This window comes from Salmo salar, chromosome 16, assembly GCF_965601325.2.
Source record: "Salmo salar chromosome 16, fSalSal1, whole genome shotgun sequence".
Classification (NCBI taxonomy): Eukaryota; Metazoa; Chordata; class Actinopteri; order Salmoniformes; family Salmonidae; genus Salmo; species Salmo salar.
This window is the reverse complement of record NC_138306.1, coordinates 13,482,314-13,499,960: the sequence shown is the minus strand read 5'-3', so window position 1 is coordinate 13,499,960 and position 17,647 is coordinate 13,482,314. Positions and strand designations below refer to the sequence as shown.

The 17,647-nt window shown below is 42.8% G+C and overlaps 1 protein-coding gene across 4 annotated transcripts in view; it reads right to left on the bottom strand.

Annotated features, from left to right (window-relative positions):
• The window catches only part of LOC106573225 (spondin-1), a 137,595-nt gene that overhangs the window by 80,765 nt on the left and 39,183 nt on the right, over positions 1 to 17,647 (bottom strand). For all 4 annotated transcript variants that reach the window (XM_014148063.2, XM_045696944.2, XM_014148064.2 and 1 more), the window contains exons 5-7: positions 5,194 to 5,267; positions 4,811 to 4,933; positions 2,728 to 2,876 (exon numbers count right to left, since the gene is read on the bottom strand). In XM_014148063.2, the coding sequence (XP_014003538.1) occupies positions 2,728 to 2,876; positions 4,811 to 4,933; positions 5,194 to 5,267 (346 nt within the window). The remainder of the gene's footprint in view (positions 1 to 2,727; positions 2,877 to 4,810; positions 4,934 to 5,193; positions 5,268 to 17,647) is intronic.

Sequence of the window (17,647 nt, the reverse complement as noted above, 5' to 3'; positions counted from 1 at the left end):
TTCTTTTTGAGAACATGCCTCAAACATAATATAACATTTACAAGAGCTAAGTGTTTTCCATTTTAGGAGACGTGTGATACGTAAAGACATATAGGCTAGGCTCCTTGAAGCAATTTACAACAATGTTGACTGCCAACACTCCAAACATAGGCTTGTGAGCAAACATGTCATTTTAATTTTTTACTGTTGCCAGTACTTGACGATAACGCAAAGACCGTCAATAAGAGGGTCTTATTCAGCTGATGGTTGGATGGCTTTTAAACGCATTCAGAATGAATCAGGGTGTAGCTAGGACCCGAAAACTGAAAGCAGACTACCTCAAATCTAATGTTGAGAATCTGAATAATCCTTACAAAGGTTGGCAAGTAGTGAAAGGTTTGGAGTGCAAAAAAGATGCACAGCTTCCTTAACAACTGCTGGTAGACTCACAGGTAGTAACTGAGAAAACCTCTATTCTGAACTCTTTTAATCAGCATTTTCTTGATGCAGGCAAATTATTTAATAGGGTTAAAAGGTCAAAATGAGCACCCTGTGCACTCCCGAGCACTCCTGCTCCAGGTTCTCTTTCTAACCTTTGTCTCAGAGGTGCATAGAGCCATGAAAGCAATTATCTAAACCTCCGCCTACTACTATTAGCTGCAGACCAGGTTTTAACTGAAAGCGTCTGACATCACTGTGATCTCTATAGTGCCGTTGGCTGGTTTTCACTGACTCTAGGTAGGATTAAACATTGGCATACCATGACCTTTAAGGCCATTTTGGGAAAACTGCCGCTTTATTTCTGTTCTTTTTCGATAAGGTCAGGAAATAAATAGCAGTTAAGGTCTCACTCCTACTTACTTTAAACGGGTGTTAAAGTCAGAACAGATCAGAAGTGTTAAAAAGGTTGGTTGACACCTGTTACTGAGGAATGTGATTGTCATTAGGACTTCATGCGGGGGTATATATATATATAGAATTTTGACGTAGACGCACATAAATTACAATTACAGAACATACAAGCGTCTATTGACGTAGACGCACAATTTATGTGCGTCTACGTCAAAATTCTGTTTATGGTGTGTCTATGTCTGTAAATTGTTATGTCTGATATTTGTCTGAAATATTGTTCCCCCCTGCTGCTGTCTTGGTTGGACCAGGTCTCTCTTGAAAAATGTATTTGATCTCAATGAGACTAACCTGGATAAATAAAGGTTAAATAAAATAAAACAAATAACCTAAAGAACTTGAGACAAAAGCATGTAGTAATAATGCCGATTGGCTTAGCGTCCAAGGCACTGCATCTCAGTGCTAGAGGCGTCACTACAGACCCTGGTTCAATTCCAGGCTGTATCACAACCGGCCGTGATTGGGAGTCCCATAGGGCGGCACACAATTGGCCCAGTGTCATCTGGGTTAGGGTTTGGCTGTCATTGTAAATAAGAATTTGTTCTTAACTGACTTGCCTAGTTAAATAAAAGGTTAAATGTTTTTTTTTGCTTTTTCAAATAAGCCATGGAATGCGTTGATTGGCCAGTGGCCAAGCCCTCGTCACACTTACAACTTGTTTATACATCAAAACCCAGCCCTTTTGAGCCACCGCCAGCTATTGTTCTCATAATTCTGGCTGTGAAAATATAAAAAATATTTCTCACACACCCCCGGACCAATAGACCTACAGCCAGCGCTTAGATTTACCATTGCGTTAGGTTTGTTAAACTAGAGCCCACTGTGCAAATAATCTTCAAATTCATTGTTTTACCCAATATCTTATGACAGCACTGGCTGACTACTGGCTTACCAACTCCCTTACCAAAATGGCTGACCATTTACACTGTCATAAGAAGGTTCATGTCCATTCAAGTATTTGAATTCCTAATTCTATGGATTTGAGAACACTTGTCACTGCCACATCCATAAACAAAGTCATAACACGACCTAAAGACTGCTCTTTGAATTCTGGAAGAATGTGTATTTTATATGGACCATTAACTAATATGTTTCCTGTGTAATTCTATCCCTATTTTATTACCAATTTCAATCAGTAATAGGTGTTTCAAATGTATATTGAGCACATTCCTATGGGTTTAATTCTACTTTGATTGATATCACAGTAATTTATTTTACAACAACAACAATTGAGTAATTGAATTACAAACAGAAAAGTTGAAAGCAGATATTGGTGATTGTGGCCCACATCCAGAATCCGTGACAACCAATCATATTTGCTTGTGACAGGAAGTCAAAAAGAACACTATCCTCCATCTGACACTTGTCAACATTCCCATTATTAGTCGGCCCTCACAGCATTGTGGTGAAGAAAGGATCACATGGGTTACGAGCCTTTCCTGTGTGACCTTTAAGATTCTCTGTGAGGCGGCCATCCTTACTCACCTCTCCCTCCATTAGCCATGCCACCGCTCCTCCACAGCCATCCCACAATGCCCCTCTGCATCTCATCTGTCCCTGGCCTCAACACTATTGTTGCCATGTCACCCGAGAGCAGGGAATTAGCACTAAATAGCAGAGCGGTGCAGATCAGCCAATATACAGACTTGTGTGTTTCATTAATATGCCAGAGAGGGCCTTCCATTAACTGATCAACCTTTGACATGCTGTTTCAGAAGCGGAGACAGGCACATTAAGACATCAGAAAGTCAGATCCAAGCCACTTTTTGTCTGAAGATCAGATATTGCGGATCAGCAAACATGAACAGTTCGGAACCCATGATGTTTTTTAGGACCTACCTTCTGTCTTATCTCCTCCTCCATCTTAACTGGAGACCCCAGCTCTGCCACCTGTTTCACCCCTTCGCTGGCGAAGCCACCGTACTCCCACAGGACATAGCTCCTGGAGTGGGACGCCCCGATGAGGGCTGACCAATGATTGGCACGTCCTGTATAGGGTGGTGACAAAGAAACAAAGTCGTCTGCGTGTGTCTGTGTACAGATGTAGGATCTTAATTTGATCACCATGTTGCAGGAGAACTTTCCTGCAATGCAGGAAATGTTAAACTCACAGTGCATTTGAGGTTTAAAAAGGCTAATGAAGTTTGCAATTTCCACTTTGAAATTTAAGACTTGATTTTCCCTTATGAAAAATGTATCAACCCCCTACAAAAACGTGGATGAATTAGAACTCATTTTCTGTTGCTGCAGGACTACTTTCCTGCTGTAGCAAACTGTAGCAAAATTAAGATCCTACATGTGTAGGTGTAGAGGCTGACAGATCGCTCCTGGCTTTAACTGTGTCTGCTGGGCGTGTGAGGCTAACAGCAGAGTGGTGGAGACAGTGTTCATTAGCCATGCATGTGGCTGGAAGGCCACTGTTAGATATACTGTGACAGGCCCGCACTTCCACTGGTGGAGCCCTCATCATTACTGAAAGAGTTGAGGCTGGAATAGACCCAGTCAGACCACACACACACACCAACCAATTTGTACATATCATTTTTTTTACTTACCCTTGAATGTAATTAAGTTTTCCCATGATACGCTTCCCTCCGTGAAAGATTAGATATAAAGCTGGAGGGAAAGGTAAACTATACAGTTCATCTCTTTAAGCCCATCAGGCCTATAGAGAATCCATGTGATGTGCTTTAATGTACCAAAACTTTTTTCTTGTTTCCTGCCAAAAGAGTCTCTTCCCATCTCAAATTATTTATGGCGATTCCCTTTGTAAGCTGTGACTACATAACACTGACTGCAGGGAATATGTGTGTGGTTCGGATCATCAGCTCCAAAAGAGGAGACTGTATCATAACAGTTATCCAATATCATACTGTTTTACTGACTTAGGCTTACTGAAAAGTATTTGTTTAAATCCCAACAACACACAAATAATTTGAGAGAAATCCTCTAAACCAGTGGTTCCAAAGTGGTTTGCCTTGAGGAACTCTCAGGAGTCTAGGAAAACCTTTCCTAATCTTGTTTTTTTTTAACCGTTATAAACATGACCTGTGGAATGCAGTGCCAGTCTGATAAAACATGAAATGGCACATGATTACATCTGTATCGTTGTTTCAAGTCCAGTGCACTCAGGCTGCTGTTATGTTCGTATCATTTTGAGGGGTGCCCATCATGAGCAAACTCATTCGTATGATTTTACTTTGTCTGTGAAAACAATTAGAACAGGCAAGTCTGATTAGTCCTTGGGCTTAGCTATACTCTGGGCTTAGCTATACTCTGGGTTTAGCTATACTAGCTATACTACAGCCTCTGCCATATAACGAAACAGAGCATGGCTTTGCGTCTGTGGTTGCACCTTTACAATGCAGAAGGCAGCTCATCTTTAGCCCAAACCGTTCAAAACTAAAGACCTATTTTATCAGAGCTACATGCTTTTCTTTCTGGCTCAAATTGACAGGAAGCTCTTAAAAGGGTACGCACAAATGAACCATCATGAGTAAGAAACTATGAAAACAAACCTTTAAAAAAACGTCACAGACAATAGATGATTTGCAGTATGGATCAGATGAGGTCATTACCACTAAATAAATTAGAAGGGACATTTTAGGTGTGCCACAGAATTTAATATCCCATAAAGGTGTGCCACAGTTCAAAAAAGGTTGGGAACCACTGCTCTAAACTACAGTGTGCTGTTCTTTCGTGCAGTATGTTACTAAAGTCAACAGACAGTCTAAATATGTCCAGGGTAAAATGTAACCTTTTTGTGTTTCTTCCAAAACCACAATATCTTGCTTAATGACTATAAATGGTGCAAATCCTTTCACACTCCAGAGCAAACGGACAGTTGAGCAACAGGTGGGAAGTTGTACAGCAATGTGCAGTGTGCGTGGGTGTACATACATGACTGCAGTGAAGGACTTACTGGGGTAGTCTTTAGGGTGAATCTTCTCCGACCAGTTCCCATAGAAGGTGACTCTGTACTTGGCCGTCCCACAGGCACAGCATTCCGGAGGGGGCTTCTCTGTGGTCTCCCCAAACACAGCCTCTGAAACACACCCACCCACCCACCCACCCACACACACACAACCACCCACCCACACACACGTACGCATGACCCCTCAACCCCACCCACGCACACACCCACACAAAGTGAAGATAAGAATGGTGATCTTGCTTGACCGAATATAATTTCTGAATATGACTACATACAATATCGCCATTATAATCTACTACAGTAACAGACCATATAAAAGCATTGGGCTGTTCCGTGAGAAGTAATATTCGTATAGGACAGATATGCTGTACCTTTCTCACACAGTCTGACAGTGAGGGAACCTTCATCCTGGAAGTAAATGATCCTCTTCTGCACAATGCTGGCCCTGCAGAGGAGAAAGAATAGCATTCCTTCTATTCACTGACAGCACAATGCAATACAGCGCTCATGTTAGCTCACAACTCCCAGGGACGGACGGACGGACGGGGACACACACACACACACACACACACACACACACACACACACACCCCCCCCCCGAGTGCATGAGAAGGAGCCTCGTAATTACCATGCTGATTACCGATGCGCTGTAGCGAAAAATAATGTAAGCTTACGAGACTTCCGGATGGTTTTACAAGGTTACGTGAGGAGTGTAAGAGGCACTGACTGTCTGTTTCCTCTGAGGAGAGGTGGTAAAATCCCCCCCATCAGAGCGCACGCCAGAGGCACTGCCAGACCTGCTCCCCATCAACCTCAGCAGAATACCAATGTGCAGAGAGCCAGACTGAGGCTGATCCTCAGGACAGTCCATCAAATCTCTGACAGATACTGTATGACTACTCTGTCTCACACACTCTACAGCTCGTCTCTCAGGAGAGACTATTCTCGGCAGACAGAAACCTTTTGGGGGCTAAAAGAAAATTGTGATAGTCTCATCAAACCACAGGATCTGAGGCCACGACACGTACAGTGAGGGAAAAAAGTATTTGATCCCCTGCTGATTTTTGTACGTTTGTCCACTGACAAAGAAATGATCAGTCTATAATTTTAATGGTAGGTTTATTTGAACAGGGAGAGACAGAATAACAACAAAAAAATCCAGAAAAACGCATGTCAAAAATGATATAAAATGATTTGCATTTTAATGAGGGAAATAAGTATTTGACCCCCTCTCAATCAGAAAGATTTATGGCTCCCAGGTGTCTTTTATACAGGTAACGAGCTGCGATTAGGAGCACACTCTTAAAGGGAGTGCTCCTAATCTCAGCTTGTTACCTGTATAAAAGACCTATCCACAGAAGCAATCAATCAGATTCCAAACTCTCCACCATGGCCAAGACCAAAGAGCTCTCCAAGGATGTCAGGGACAAGATTGTAGACCTACACAAGGCTGGAATGGGCTACAAGACCATTGCCAAGCAGCTTGGTGAGAAGGTGACAACAGTTGGTGCGATTATTCGCAAATGGAAGAAACACAAAAGAACTGTCAATCTCCCTCGGCCTGGGGCTCCATGCAAGATCTCACCTCGTGGAGTTGCAATGATCATGAGAACGGTGAGGAATCAGCCCAGAACTACACAGGAGGATCTTGTCAATGATCTCAAGGCAGCTGGGACCATAGTCACCAAGAAAACAATTGGTAACACACTACGCCGTGAAGGACTGAAATCCTGCAGCGCCCGCAAGGTCCCCCTGCTCAAGAAAGCACATATCCATGCCCGTCTGAAGTTTGCCAATGAACATCTGAATGATTCAGAGGACAACTGGGTGAAAGTGTTGCGGTCAGATGAGACCAAAATGGAGCTCTTTGGCATCAACTCAACTCGCCGTGTTTGGAGGAGGAGGAATGCTGCCTATGACCCCAAGAACACCATCCTCACCGTCAAACATGGAGGTGGAAACAACATGGTTTGGGGGTGTTTTTCTGCTAAGGGGGCAGGACAACTTCACCGCATTAAAGGGACGATGGACGGGGCCATGTACCGTCAAATCATGGGTGAGTACCTCCATCCCTCAGCCAGGGCATTGAAAATGGGTCGTGGATGGGTATTCCAGCATGACAATGACCCAAAACACACGGCCAAGGCAACAAAGGAGTGGCTCAAGAAGAAGCACATTAAGGTCCTGGAGTGGCCTAGCCAGCCTCCAGACATTAATCCCATAGAAAATCTGTGGAGGGAGCTGAAGGTTCGAGATGCCAAACGTCAGCCTCGAAACCTTAATGACTTGGAGAAGATCTGCAAAGAGGAGTGTGACAAAATCCCTCCTGAGATGTGTGCAAACCTGGTGGCCAACTACAAGAAACGTCTGACATCTGTGATTGCCAACAAAGGTTTTGCCACCAAGTACTAAGTCATGTTTTGCAGAGGGGTCAAATACTTACTTCCCTCATTAAAATACAAATCCTTTTATAACATTTTTGACATGCGTTTTTCTGGATTGTTTTGTCGTTATTCTGTATCTCACTGTTCAAATAAACCTACCATTAAAATTATAGACGGATCATTTCTTTGTCAGGGACAAACGTACAAAATCAGTAGGGGATCAAATACTTTTTCCCCCTCACTGTACATGTGTTTCTCCAAACAGACAAACTCAAGGCCAAACTTTTCTCCACAACTGAATCTTTTGATATATATGCTCAGCCATACAGCTGTTCTAAAGGCCATAGTTACATTGTATGGAGCTCAGCGGGGACTTTGCATGTTATAATACATCATTTTCACTATCATTTCACTTTAAAATGGGGCGGCAGGTAGCCTAGTGGTTAGAGTGTTTGACTAGTAACTCAAAGGTTCGAGATCGAATCCCCGAGCTGACAAGGTAAAAATCTCTCGTTCTGCCCCTGAACAAGGCAGTTAACCCCACTGTTCCTAGGCCGTCATTGAAAATAAGAATTTGTTCTTAACTGACTTGCCTGGTAAAATAACTAACCCAATGTAAATATCTTAACATTTGCTGGCATCAGTAGGTTGCAGTTGGGTAATCTTTGGTTAATATATCCCTGACTTCCATGGCTCTCTCCATGGTTATGTTCTTCACGCCAACGGTTTGGGCTGGGCTTCTGTCCACAACATTAGTTCCTGCGGGAGTGTTTAGGATCCTTTAGTTGTGGTCCCACACACAGGCCTGTGGGCCCTGGCTCCGCATGTCCCCAGTGCTGCTGCCCGCCTGCAATCTCTGTGTCACTGGGGAGAGGGTGGCTATAGTGAGCGGAAGCTCCATGTAGACCTTCATCTCTCGTTCTTCTTCATCTGACTCTCAAACACTGTTTTTTCTTAACCTCACCCTCAAAAAGAGAGTCTGTCTTCTTCAGCAACTCTAAGACACTATTCAGGTCAAACCTCTAAGGGCTTTATATGCAGTGCCCTATGACATAATAGCCGTTGACATTTCAGTATACAAGATAAACTAGCACTAATGGCAGGACTCTGTAGTGTAGAAGGAGGAGCATCGTTTTGGGATCTCAGCTGTTAAATGTGATATTCAGTGGGAGAAGTATTGGATCCTCTTCTAGCAGTAATTTGAGTTCTATTTGATGTTCAGTGGATAGAGTTGGCAGCTGTGTTTCATGGCCTTTGTCTGGCAGGCAGCCCAACGCTCCGGTACGAGGTAGAGAGCTGTATCTCTACTTTGACAGGCAAAGACAAAGTGACAGCAATACGGCGGGATTTGCATAGCAGATGTTTCTCGGTGCAACATTTATTGGAATAATACCAGGACTGCAATAAGCCATCTGTCGTATGGGACGGGAAGATATATTAAAAGTAACTATTGTGGATATAGCTTCAAAAAGCTAGGCAGAGAGGAGTGAGTTACATCTAGCACTAAGTCAGTGAAGCAAAGCACTATTTGCACTGTAAATACAGGGCAGGGGATGGAGAGACAGGATGTGTTAGGGAAAAATCTCTCTTAAATATCTATACAGCAGAGCTTAATTGTTCAGTATTCAAGCACCAATTCGATCTCACCTCAATTTCACATTTCTTAACATAAGAAAGAGCTTTCAGGTGAGTAAGCAATATGCCATGGTAATAGTTATTTAACACCCAATTTCAACTGTTTTTTGAGAATTATTAGGGCTAGGCTGCCTATTCTCCCTTCATGCTAATCATGCAAGTTTGTGTGTGCGTGGGTAGCGCAGCTACTCTAGGAATCCACTGAGGCAACGCCTAGCCGCCTGGCTTCACAACTCATGAAGCCGATGCAATAAAAAGACACTATATCTGATCGTGCTTTTCCTGCCGATTCATTTTAGGTCTGTACCAGCAAGTATCCCCCACAAATGACATGTTCACGAAGACATAAACAATTGAAGATATAGTCGAAACAGTGATGACCTTTTGATCGTTGCAAAATGTGTTGTTTACTCAAGAATTCGTCAGCTAATGTTGAATTGGTCAGCTAAAGGGCATTCGGACTGCTAGCTCACTAGCTGTTGTGACAGTACATTTTTCATTTTTAGCCTGTATAACATGTTTACAGTTAAGAGGCTTATTGATAACAAGTTCATAACATACCTAACAGGTTATGAAATTCATATCCAAATGCAGTTTTATATGTAAGTGCTATTTTCTTGGCTGCCAACTTTCAAAGAAAGAAAATCTCACTCCAAGCTATCTTGAAAATCATTGCCCCCTGACACAACCCCTAGATGTGGGTTTGGGGGTCCTCCCCCAGGAAAATGTTACAGTTTTAAAGCTAATTTCCTGAAATTCTACATATTTTGACATGGCTTAGGACTATGACCAATAAATAAATAAATAAACACACACCACTCGGAAAGTATTCAGACCCCTTGACTTTTCCACATTGTTACGTTATAGACTTATTCTAAAATTGGTAAAATAATACTTTTTTCCCTCAATCTACACACAATACCCTATAATGACAAAGTGAACAGGTTTTTAGAAATGTTAGCAAATTTATTACAAATTTAAAACAGAAATAACTTATTTACATAAATATTCAGACCCTTTGCTATGCTATTAGCTCAGGTGCATCCTGTTTTCATTGATCATCCTTGAAATGTTTCTACAACTTGGAGTCCAGCTGTGGTAAATTCAATTGATTGGGCATGATTTGGAAAGGCACACACCTGTCTATATAACATCCCACAGTTGACGGAGAATGTCAGAGCAAAAAAACAAGCAATGCGGTCGAAGAATTTGTCCATAGAACTCTGAGACAGGATTGTGCCGAGGCACAGATCTGGGGAAGGGTACCAAACATTTTCTGAAGCATTGAAGGTACCCAAGAACACCGTGGCCTCCATCATTCTTAAATGGAAGAAGTTTAGAACCACCAAGATTCTTTCTAGAGCTGGCAGCGTGGCCAAACTGAGAAAACGGAGGAGAAGGGCCTTGGTAAGGGAGGTGACCAGGTCCCCGATGGTCACTCTGACAGAGGTCCAGAGTTCCTCTGTTGAAACGGGAGAACCGTCCAGAAGGACTACCATCTCTGCAGCACTTCACCAATCAGGCCTTTATGGTAGAATGGCCAGACGGAAGCCACTCCTCAGTAAAAGGACAAGAAACAAGATTCTCTGGTCTGATGAAACCAAGATTCTAAAGGCCTGAATGCCTAGTGTCACATCTGGAGGAAACCTGGCACCATCCCTACGGTGAAGCACGGTGGTGGCAGCATCATGCTGTGGGGATGTTTTTCAGTGGCAGGGACTGGGAGACTAGTCAGGATGGAGGCAAAGATGAATGGAGCAATGTACAGGAGAGATCCTTGATGAAAACCTGCTCCAGAGCACTCAGGACCTCAGACTGGGGCAAAAGTTCACCTTCCAACACGACAACAACCCTAAGTACACAGGCAAGACAATGCAGGAGTTGCTTCGGGACAAGTCTCTGAATGTCCTTGAGTGGCCCAGCCAGAGCCTGGACCTGAACCCGATCGAACATCTCTGTAGAGTGCAGGAACGCTCCCCATCCAACCTGACAGAGCTTGAGAGGATCTGCAGAGAAGAATGGGAGAAACTCCCCAAATACAGTTGTGCCAAGCTTGTAGCGTCATACCCAAAAAGACTTGAGGCTGTAATCGCTGCCAAAGGTGCTTCAACAAAGTACTTGTATTAGTATTAGTTGAAGATCCTTGCCATCATCTTATTCTATATAGACAAAATGTAATGTGTTTATGAGTTGTGAGTCCCCCTACCATCTCTGCCTAGGAAGTACACAATACAAAAATGTCATAAAATGATATTTGAGGCCTGGAGCATTTAATATCCAACACTGAAAATGAATATGAGGCTATGTATTTTTGCAGCCATTCATGGACAAAGACATATCAGGACATATCAGGTCTTTGATGTTATGGGGTTATTTTGCGTCCTGGGGCCCTTGTTAAGGTCAACGGAAAAATGAACTTCACTACCAGGATATTTTAGCCATAAACCTGGTTGCGTCTTCCAGGACGCTGAAACTTTGCCACAAGTGGATCTTCCAGCAAGACAATAACCCCAAGCATACATCACAATCCACAAAGAAATGGTTAATTGCCCATAAAAATCAACATTTTGCAATGGCCATCTCAGTCTCCGGACTTGAAACCCATTGAAAAAGTAACATTATGACTAACTTTTGTTCCCTGAAGGAGGGAAACAAGGCAAAACATACTATTGGCTCGCTGTACGATAAGCGTGACAATCGGGTTCATTCCTTCAATTTAATACCGCACTTCACAGAGCACAGGTATGGGTGGAGTGGGGCCAGACAGGTGTTGTACCTTGTTTCCCTCCTTCAGGGAACATTAGTTATAGTCATAACGTTACTTTCCCTTTGTCAGTCAACTTCGGTACACATGCTATGGGGAAATATAATCACGCACCAAGCCGATCCCAATGGGTACTAAATGAACTGGACAATGGAAGACCACCCAGACCTGACCCCACCAGATGTAGCAGCCTGGGTATTATGCACACAATGTGTTGCCTAGCGACTTTCCCCTTTCCCCCTACACTGTGTGTTACACTGGGAGCAGTGACATCCAAGCGATAAAACCTCACAAAAGTGTGTGGTGATGCCCAACTCACCGCAGCACAAATATCTCCTACAGTCAACCCTTTAAACAACGCCCAAGACACTGCCAGACCCCTAGTGGAGTGGGTGCGTACACCGCTAGGTAACCTTTGCCCCTTGCTGCTATATGCCAGAGACATACCCTTTACAATCCAGTGGGAGAGACGCTGCTTAGAGAGCGCCGTGCCGCGACCTGGATTAGCAAAACAGACAAAAAGTTGGTCACAAAACCGAATAGCTCAAAAAGCTAAGGACCTGTAGGACATAGCCATGACTTTCGGGGCAAAGGCCACATTTGGAAGCAACGTCACCTTAGAGTACAGGAAGAGTGTACAGAAGTCCCCAACACATTTAGTTGAAGCCAAAGCCATGAGCAGGGAGGTTTTGTAAGAGAGGATCTTCAGATCCATCAACTCCTGAGGATCAAAGGGGGCCACATACAGTGCTTCCAAAACCAGCGGCAAGTCGCAATGGGAGCGCAATTGGAGTTTCCACGGGTCCCCGCTTAAAAGGCAGATGATCACCATGAACCAAGGCTGCTTGGGCCAACGGGGAGCCACAAGAATCAATGGTAAGCCCTCCCGGCGCACCCAATTCAACGTGGGCTGAATCAGAACCACTGGCGGAATCACGTAAAGGAGTGTTTGAGGCCACTGGTACGCAGGAGCGTCTGTTCCCAGCGGGGCACTCAGGTACCTCATTGAGAAAAATAGATGACACCGTGTTTTCTCGCGTTGCGCAAAGATCTACGTCGGCTCGCCGAGCGACTTAAAGATACGTATACTAAACAAGAGAGCTACCCCAGCAACTCTACCGTGGGGATGCAGAAATAGCTAGTAATAGCTAGCTCACCTCAGAGAGTTAGCCAACCTGGCTAGCACGCTATGTAGCGTTCGTTTAGCTAGCCTCTCGAAAGGTTCACGTAGGACAGGATCATCGAGGGACCGGACCCTTCATCAACAAGTCTGGGAAGAGAGTCAAGCGGTGCTTGCAGTCCATAAGAGCAAACAAATTATATTAAGGATCTGGAAGGATTCTGTATGGAGGAATTGTCTAAGATTCCTCCCAATGTGTTCTCCGATTTATAAAACATTTTAGAAAAAGGCTCAGTGCCATTATCCTCGGAAGGTGAGGTATTGAAAACAGAGCTATACATTTTAACCCCTACCTTTTTGAGAAATATATTACTTTCCTTCTCTGAGCAATTGAATATAAATTCCTTATTTTTGTTAGCATACAATATACAGTAGCTCAGTATTTGAATCATTTATTATATATAGAGTCATTTTTCCTCATTTTTATCAAGGGTGTCAATCATTTCAAACCCCACTGTAGGACTGTCTGTTGCCTTTTCGTTGTCACAGCCCCCTAGAGTTTAGGCTCAATAACAAACATGAAACGAGGGGACCAGGCTAATTCAAGTGTGGATTAAAATCGACTTTAGCACATGATGTCAAAAGGCAACATTCTGTATATGGGACGGGAGTAACAGCAACCTAATTTGTTGACAACATTATACAAGACAACAGTGCTACCATGCTGCTCTTTCTACAGTTTTATAAACTCAGAGGAGAACATTCTCTCTCTCCATTCAGCTGCGTCTGCTCCACTCTATCCTTGAGGGCCGTTTCTTTAAAAAGTGCATCCAATCCTTTTGATGACCTTACATACCTAGACAAATAATTTGCTTCAATGTGCCGCGGTTCACAGTTCTGTGGCAGGACATGGCCATGTTTAGTATGAAAATATTCTCGAAAGTTGCAGATAGAAATACCACAAATAGAGCCGACGTGATTACTTATTCTACATGAGAGAGATGCATGTTTAACTCGTGAGGCACAGTTGAAAAGTTAAAGCACTGACTATACAATTGGACTAATTCGAAAAATAAGAGCAGTACTTTTTTTAACCAGCTTTTTCTCCCCAATTTCATGATTCCGATCTTGTCTCGTCACTGCAACTCCCCAACAGGCTTGGGAGAGGTGATGTTTGTCAGCCTGCAGGAGCCCGGTCCACCACAAGGTGTCGCTAGAGTGCGATGAGCCAAGTAAAGCCCCCCCGGCCAAACGCTCCCCTAACCCAGACGACGCTGGGCCAATTGTGCGCCGTCCTATGGGACTTCCAGTCATTGATCGAACCCCAGGCTGTAGTGCGATGCAGTGCCTTAGACCACTGCGCCACTCGGGAGGCCAAAAAGCAGCACTTTTTAAAGCATGAGGTGTGGTATGTGAGCGTGAGATGAGGGTTAAATACATGTCTCACGCCCAATACGTGAAGCAGAGGTGACCCGTCATTCAGGGAAGGTGAGGCAGAGCCCCACCTGTTTTGAGCCCCACCTGTTTAGAGTTTTTTTTTTTGCATGTTTGCATGTTATTTTGGCATTTATTCATGTCACATATCAGTTTGCAAACAATGTAAAAAACAAAAAATTTAAAAATCATTCAGTTAATAAAGCTGCTTACAATCACGGTCTCTTTTTTTGCTTTCTTGAGTAAGGCAGCTCCAAAAAAATTCAGGTTTTTCAGCCTAGCTCAGTGCTTTCTGTGGTGGTGGGGCAGTCAGTGGAAAATACGGGGTTGGTAATGTTCTCTAGTTGTGCCATAATTGGCTCAGTGTTCCATCACTCATGGGGACAATACGGATAGAGCTCGAAAATTCAAGTCTCTTGGGTACTGCCATAGAATTACATTAGATGTGCCCATCCAAGAAGGCTCAGATAAATTGGCCACAGAAAATTACAGCTAATTATGTTATTTACTATAGCAATACCATACTTTCAAAATTTTAGCTAGCGGTCGTCATCATGAATCAAGTCGACAATCTACTGGCAAATTATTTTCAATCCTTGTCATATGAAGAGAAATTATGGAAGGAAATTCTAGATAAAATGTTTCGGTGCTCATCGGCCACTGGACATAAACATTACACAACAAGTTGGAAATTGCAAATTCAACAATGAGTGGTTTGGAAGGAATCTGTGACTAACTGCAAGCATTCAAAGCAATCACTAGCCTACTATTCAGACTAGTGATTGTGTGGTCCAAGTCTAGATTTAAGGGTGTCTTTTCCAAGCTTAAAAGGATAAACATTCACATTGCCCATGCTGTCAATCCAGCATGACTTCTGCCGTGTTCGAAACAACTGGTAACTCGGAAATCTCAGACTTTAGTGAATTCAAGACAACTGGGAAAACGGAAGAAAATGAGGTTCGACTGGGAAAATACGTTTTGAATGGTTATCCAACTCGGAATTCCAAGTCGGGAACTCGGGCCTCTTTCTAGAGCTCCGACCTGAAGATCACTGACGTCATGATTCAACCTTGTTTTTTTCCTGAGTTCCCAGTTGTCTTGAAAGCACCATAAATCCAGAGAATGCCAGACTTTGATGACAGTTTGATAAAGTTTGATAACATTTTTCACGAAGGACCAACGCACCACCTTCCTGTTCAAGTGAGCACAGCAAAACAAGGTGAGTCCAAAAAGGTATTGTATGCTGCTGCATACATGACGTAATATGCCAGGAAGATATGTATACTTTAGTTAAGAAAGTAATACTAAATGTATGTTGTGTAGCAAGCCGTTAGTAGCCCATGTGCCTCACCTTAATAATTTGCTCCCTTTCCCCTCATAAATTAGCCTACTGTTCTGACTTGGTGGTGCACATTTAGCCTATAGCCTGTTTTAGAGAAATGTCATCAAATATTGTAAGAGCTTTCATTGTGTGCTTATATGACTTGTTTATTTATCCTACGGTTCTGACTTGGTGTAGAGGGAGAATACTGTAAGAATGGCCCATGTTCTGAATTCTGTTGCTGTACATTATACAAGTGCTCAACAAATATGTAAAGTCTGTCCTAGCTCGCTCATTAATGTCTTAATCGAAATTACAGATTGCCTCTTATCAGCTCGTCCTCCCCTTATGCCATAGTTTGCACATCTCAATTGTCAGTAGAGACCACATTTGTTTAAAGCAAGTCAGCCATATCACCTATGGTTTTTTTAAATGCAGTAAATGAGGCTGAATGAACTGTTTCTCTGCCAGACAAGTCTCCGCTGATAGCCAGGTGAAGCAGTGGTAAGTATTTACTCCATGGTGCAAAAAAAAAAAAAAAACTTTTCTGTTAGGACAGCTTTATGTAGGCCTTAACAGTTTGTGCGCACTGTTTGTCACCGTTATAGTGCAATTAATGTATTGTTTAGTGCTGTGTAGTAGCTTTACTGGCATACATCTAAAAACATAATTATGTTTGCCCCACCAAGATTTACATGCTAAAATCACCACTGTGTGAGAGGTGGCAGATCTGTATTTTGGAGTTTGTTGCTACATTTAGCAAATATTTTAGCTCCCTAGCTACCATAGCAACTGAAGTTGTTTATCATTAGGGCTAGCTAGCCTAGTTACCTGTATTCCAGTTTGTCTATTTATTCATTTGGCTCTTTGCTCTGTTGTGTTATTTGTTCTAATGAGTTGTTGAACCCTATGAAATGAATCTGTATGGACAACTCATGAAGCTGATGCAGTAAAATACAGTACATCAGATCCTGCTTCCTGTCAATTCATTTCAGGCCCCAGACAATGTGGGGGCTCAACCGGGATTGCTACAGTGGAGTGAGGAGACAACCAGCCTGCTACAACTTCAGCACAGCGATCAACAGCAGGACAGAACTAGTCTAGACCTACGGTGTGAAGTTTCAAGTAGTTGTCCACAATAGTTTCTGCATATAAGACACTTGTTTGGGGGAAGAAAAAAACAAACAATTACCACAGTTAAATGAACTGGAGCTGCGAGCAGTGGCACCTTTAGTTGAAAGGGAGACAGCATTCCAGAGACAAATGACTGTGATGAAGTGTTTGAGTATATCAACATACGGTTAAGCTTCTCTGCATTGATGGAATCAGAGAATCAAGGCTTCTCAATACCGCTTAACTTGAAAGATGATATTGATGCAATGGTTAACGGTGGAGAGAAAACACAAAAGGAGAGACAGTCAAAGGAAATTAAGGAGGTGTCTAGGACCACAGGGTTCCAACCAATAAATTAGCATGTCTTGGGGGTATGATCTTTCATCCTCTAACTTTCTCACTCATCATTATATTAATTCAGGATTATCTGTAATCATGGTAGCATCCATATTAATGTAGAAGTATTTAGGAACATAATTTATTCTTATTTACAATAAAAGTGACTCCAAAATGACACAATACATTATTTACCATAATTTCTATTGGGCACAAAATAATCTGAAACACAAGGAAAACAAACTGCAAACACATCCAACAGGACTTTTCCAGAATTGCCAAAGTATTGTATGAATTGCTCCAAAACCACCAAAAAAACAGGTGACCTGCTACTCCAAGCTGTCAAGAAGAAATCCAAAACTAAACATTCAGACACAGGCCAACTCCCATCAACAGCAATGGTGAACTGGACAGCCGAACATCTACAAACCATAAAGCGGCTCATAGACCTACTCCTGTTCAGAATTTGAACTTCCATTGGTCCTTCACACAGATGCGTCAGGTGAAGGTTTGGGAGCTGTGTTCTACCAAGAGCTGGAAGGGAACTTAAGAGTGATAGGCTATGGCTCAAGAACTCTCACCACAGCAGAGAAAGACTATCATTTGCATTCAAGAAAGCTTGAGTTTATGGCTTTGAAATGGGCTGTCTGCGAAAAATTCGGAGACTGTTTTACACTCCCCCATTTTACAGTGTAAACAGACAATAACCCCTTGATTT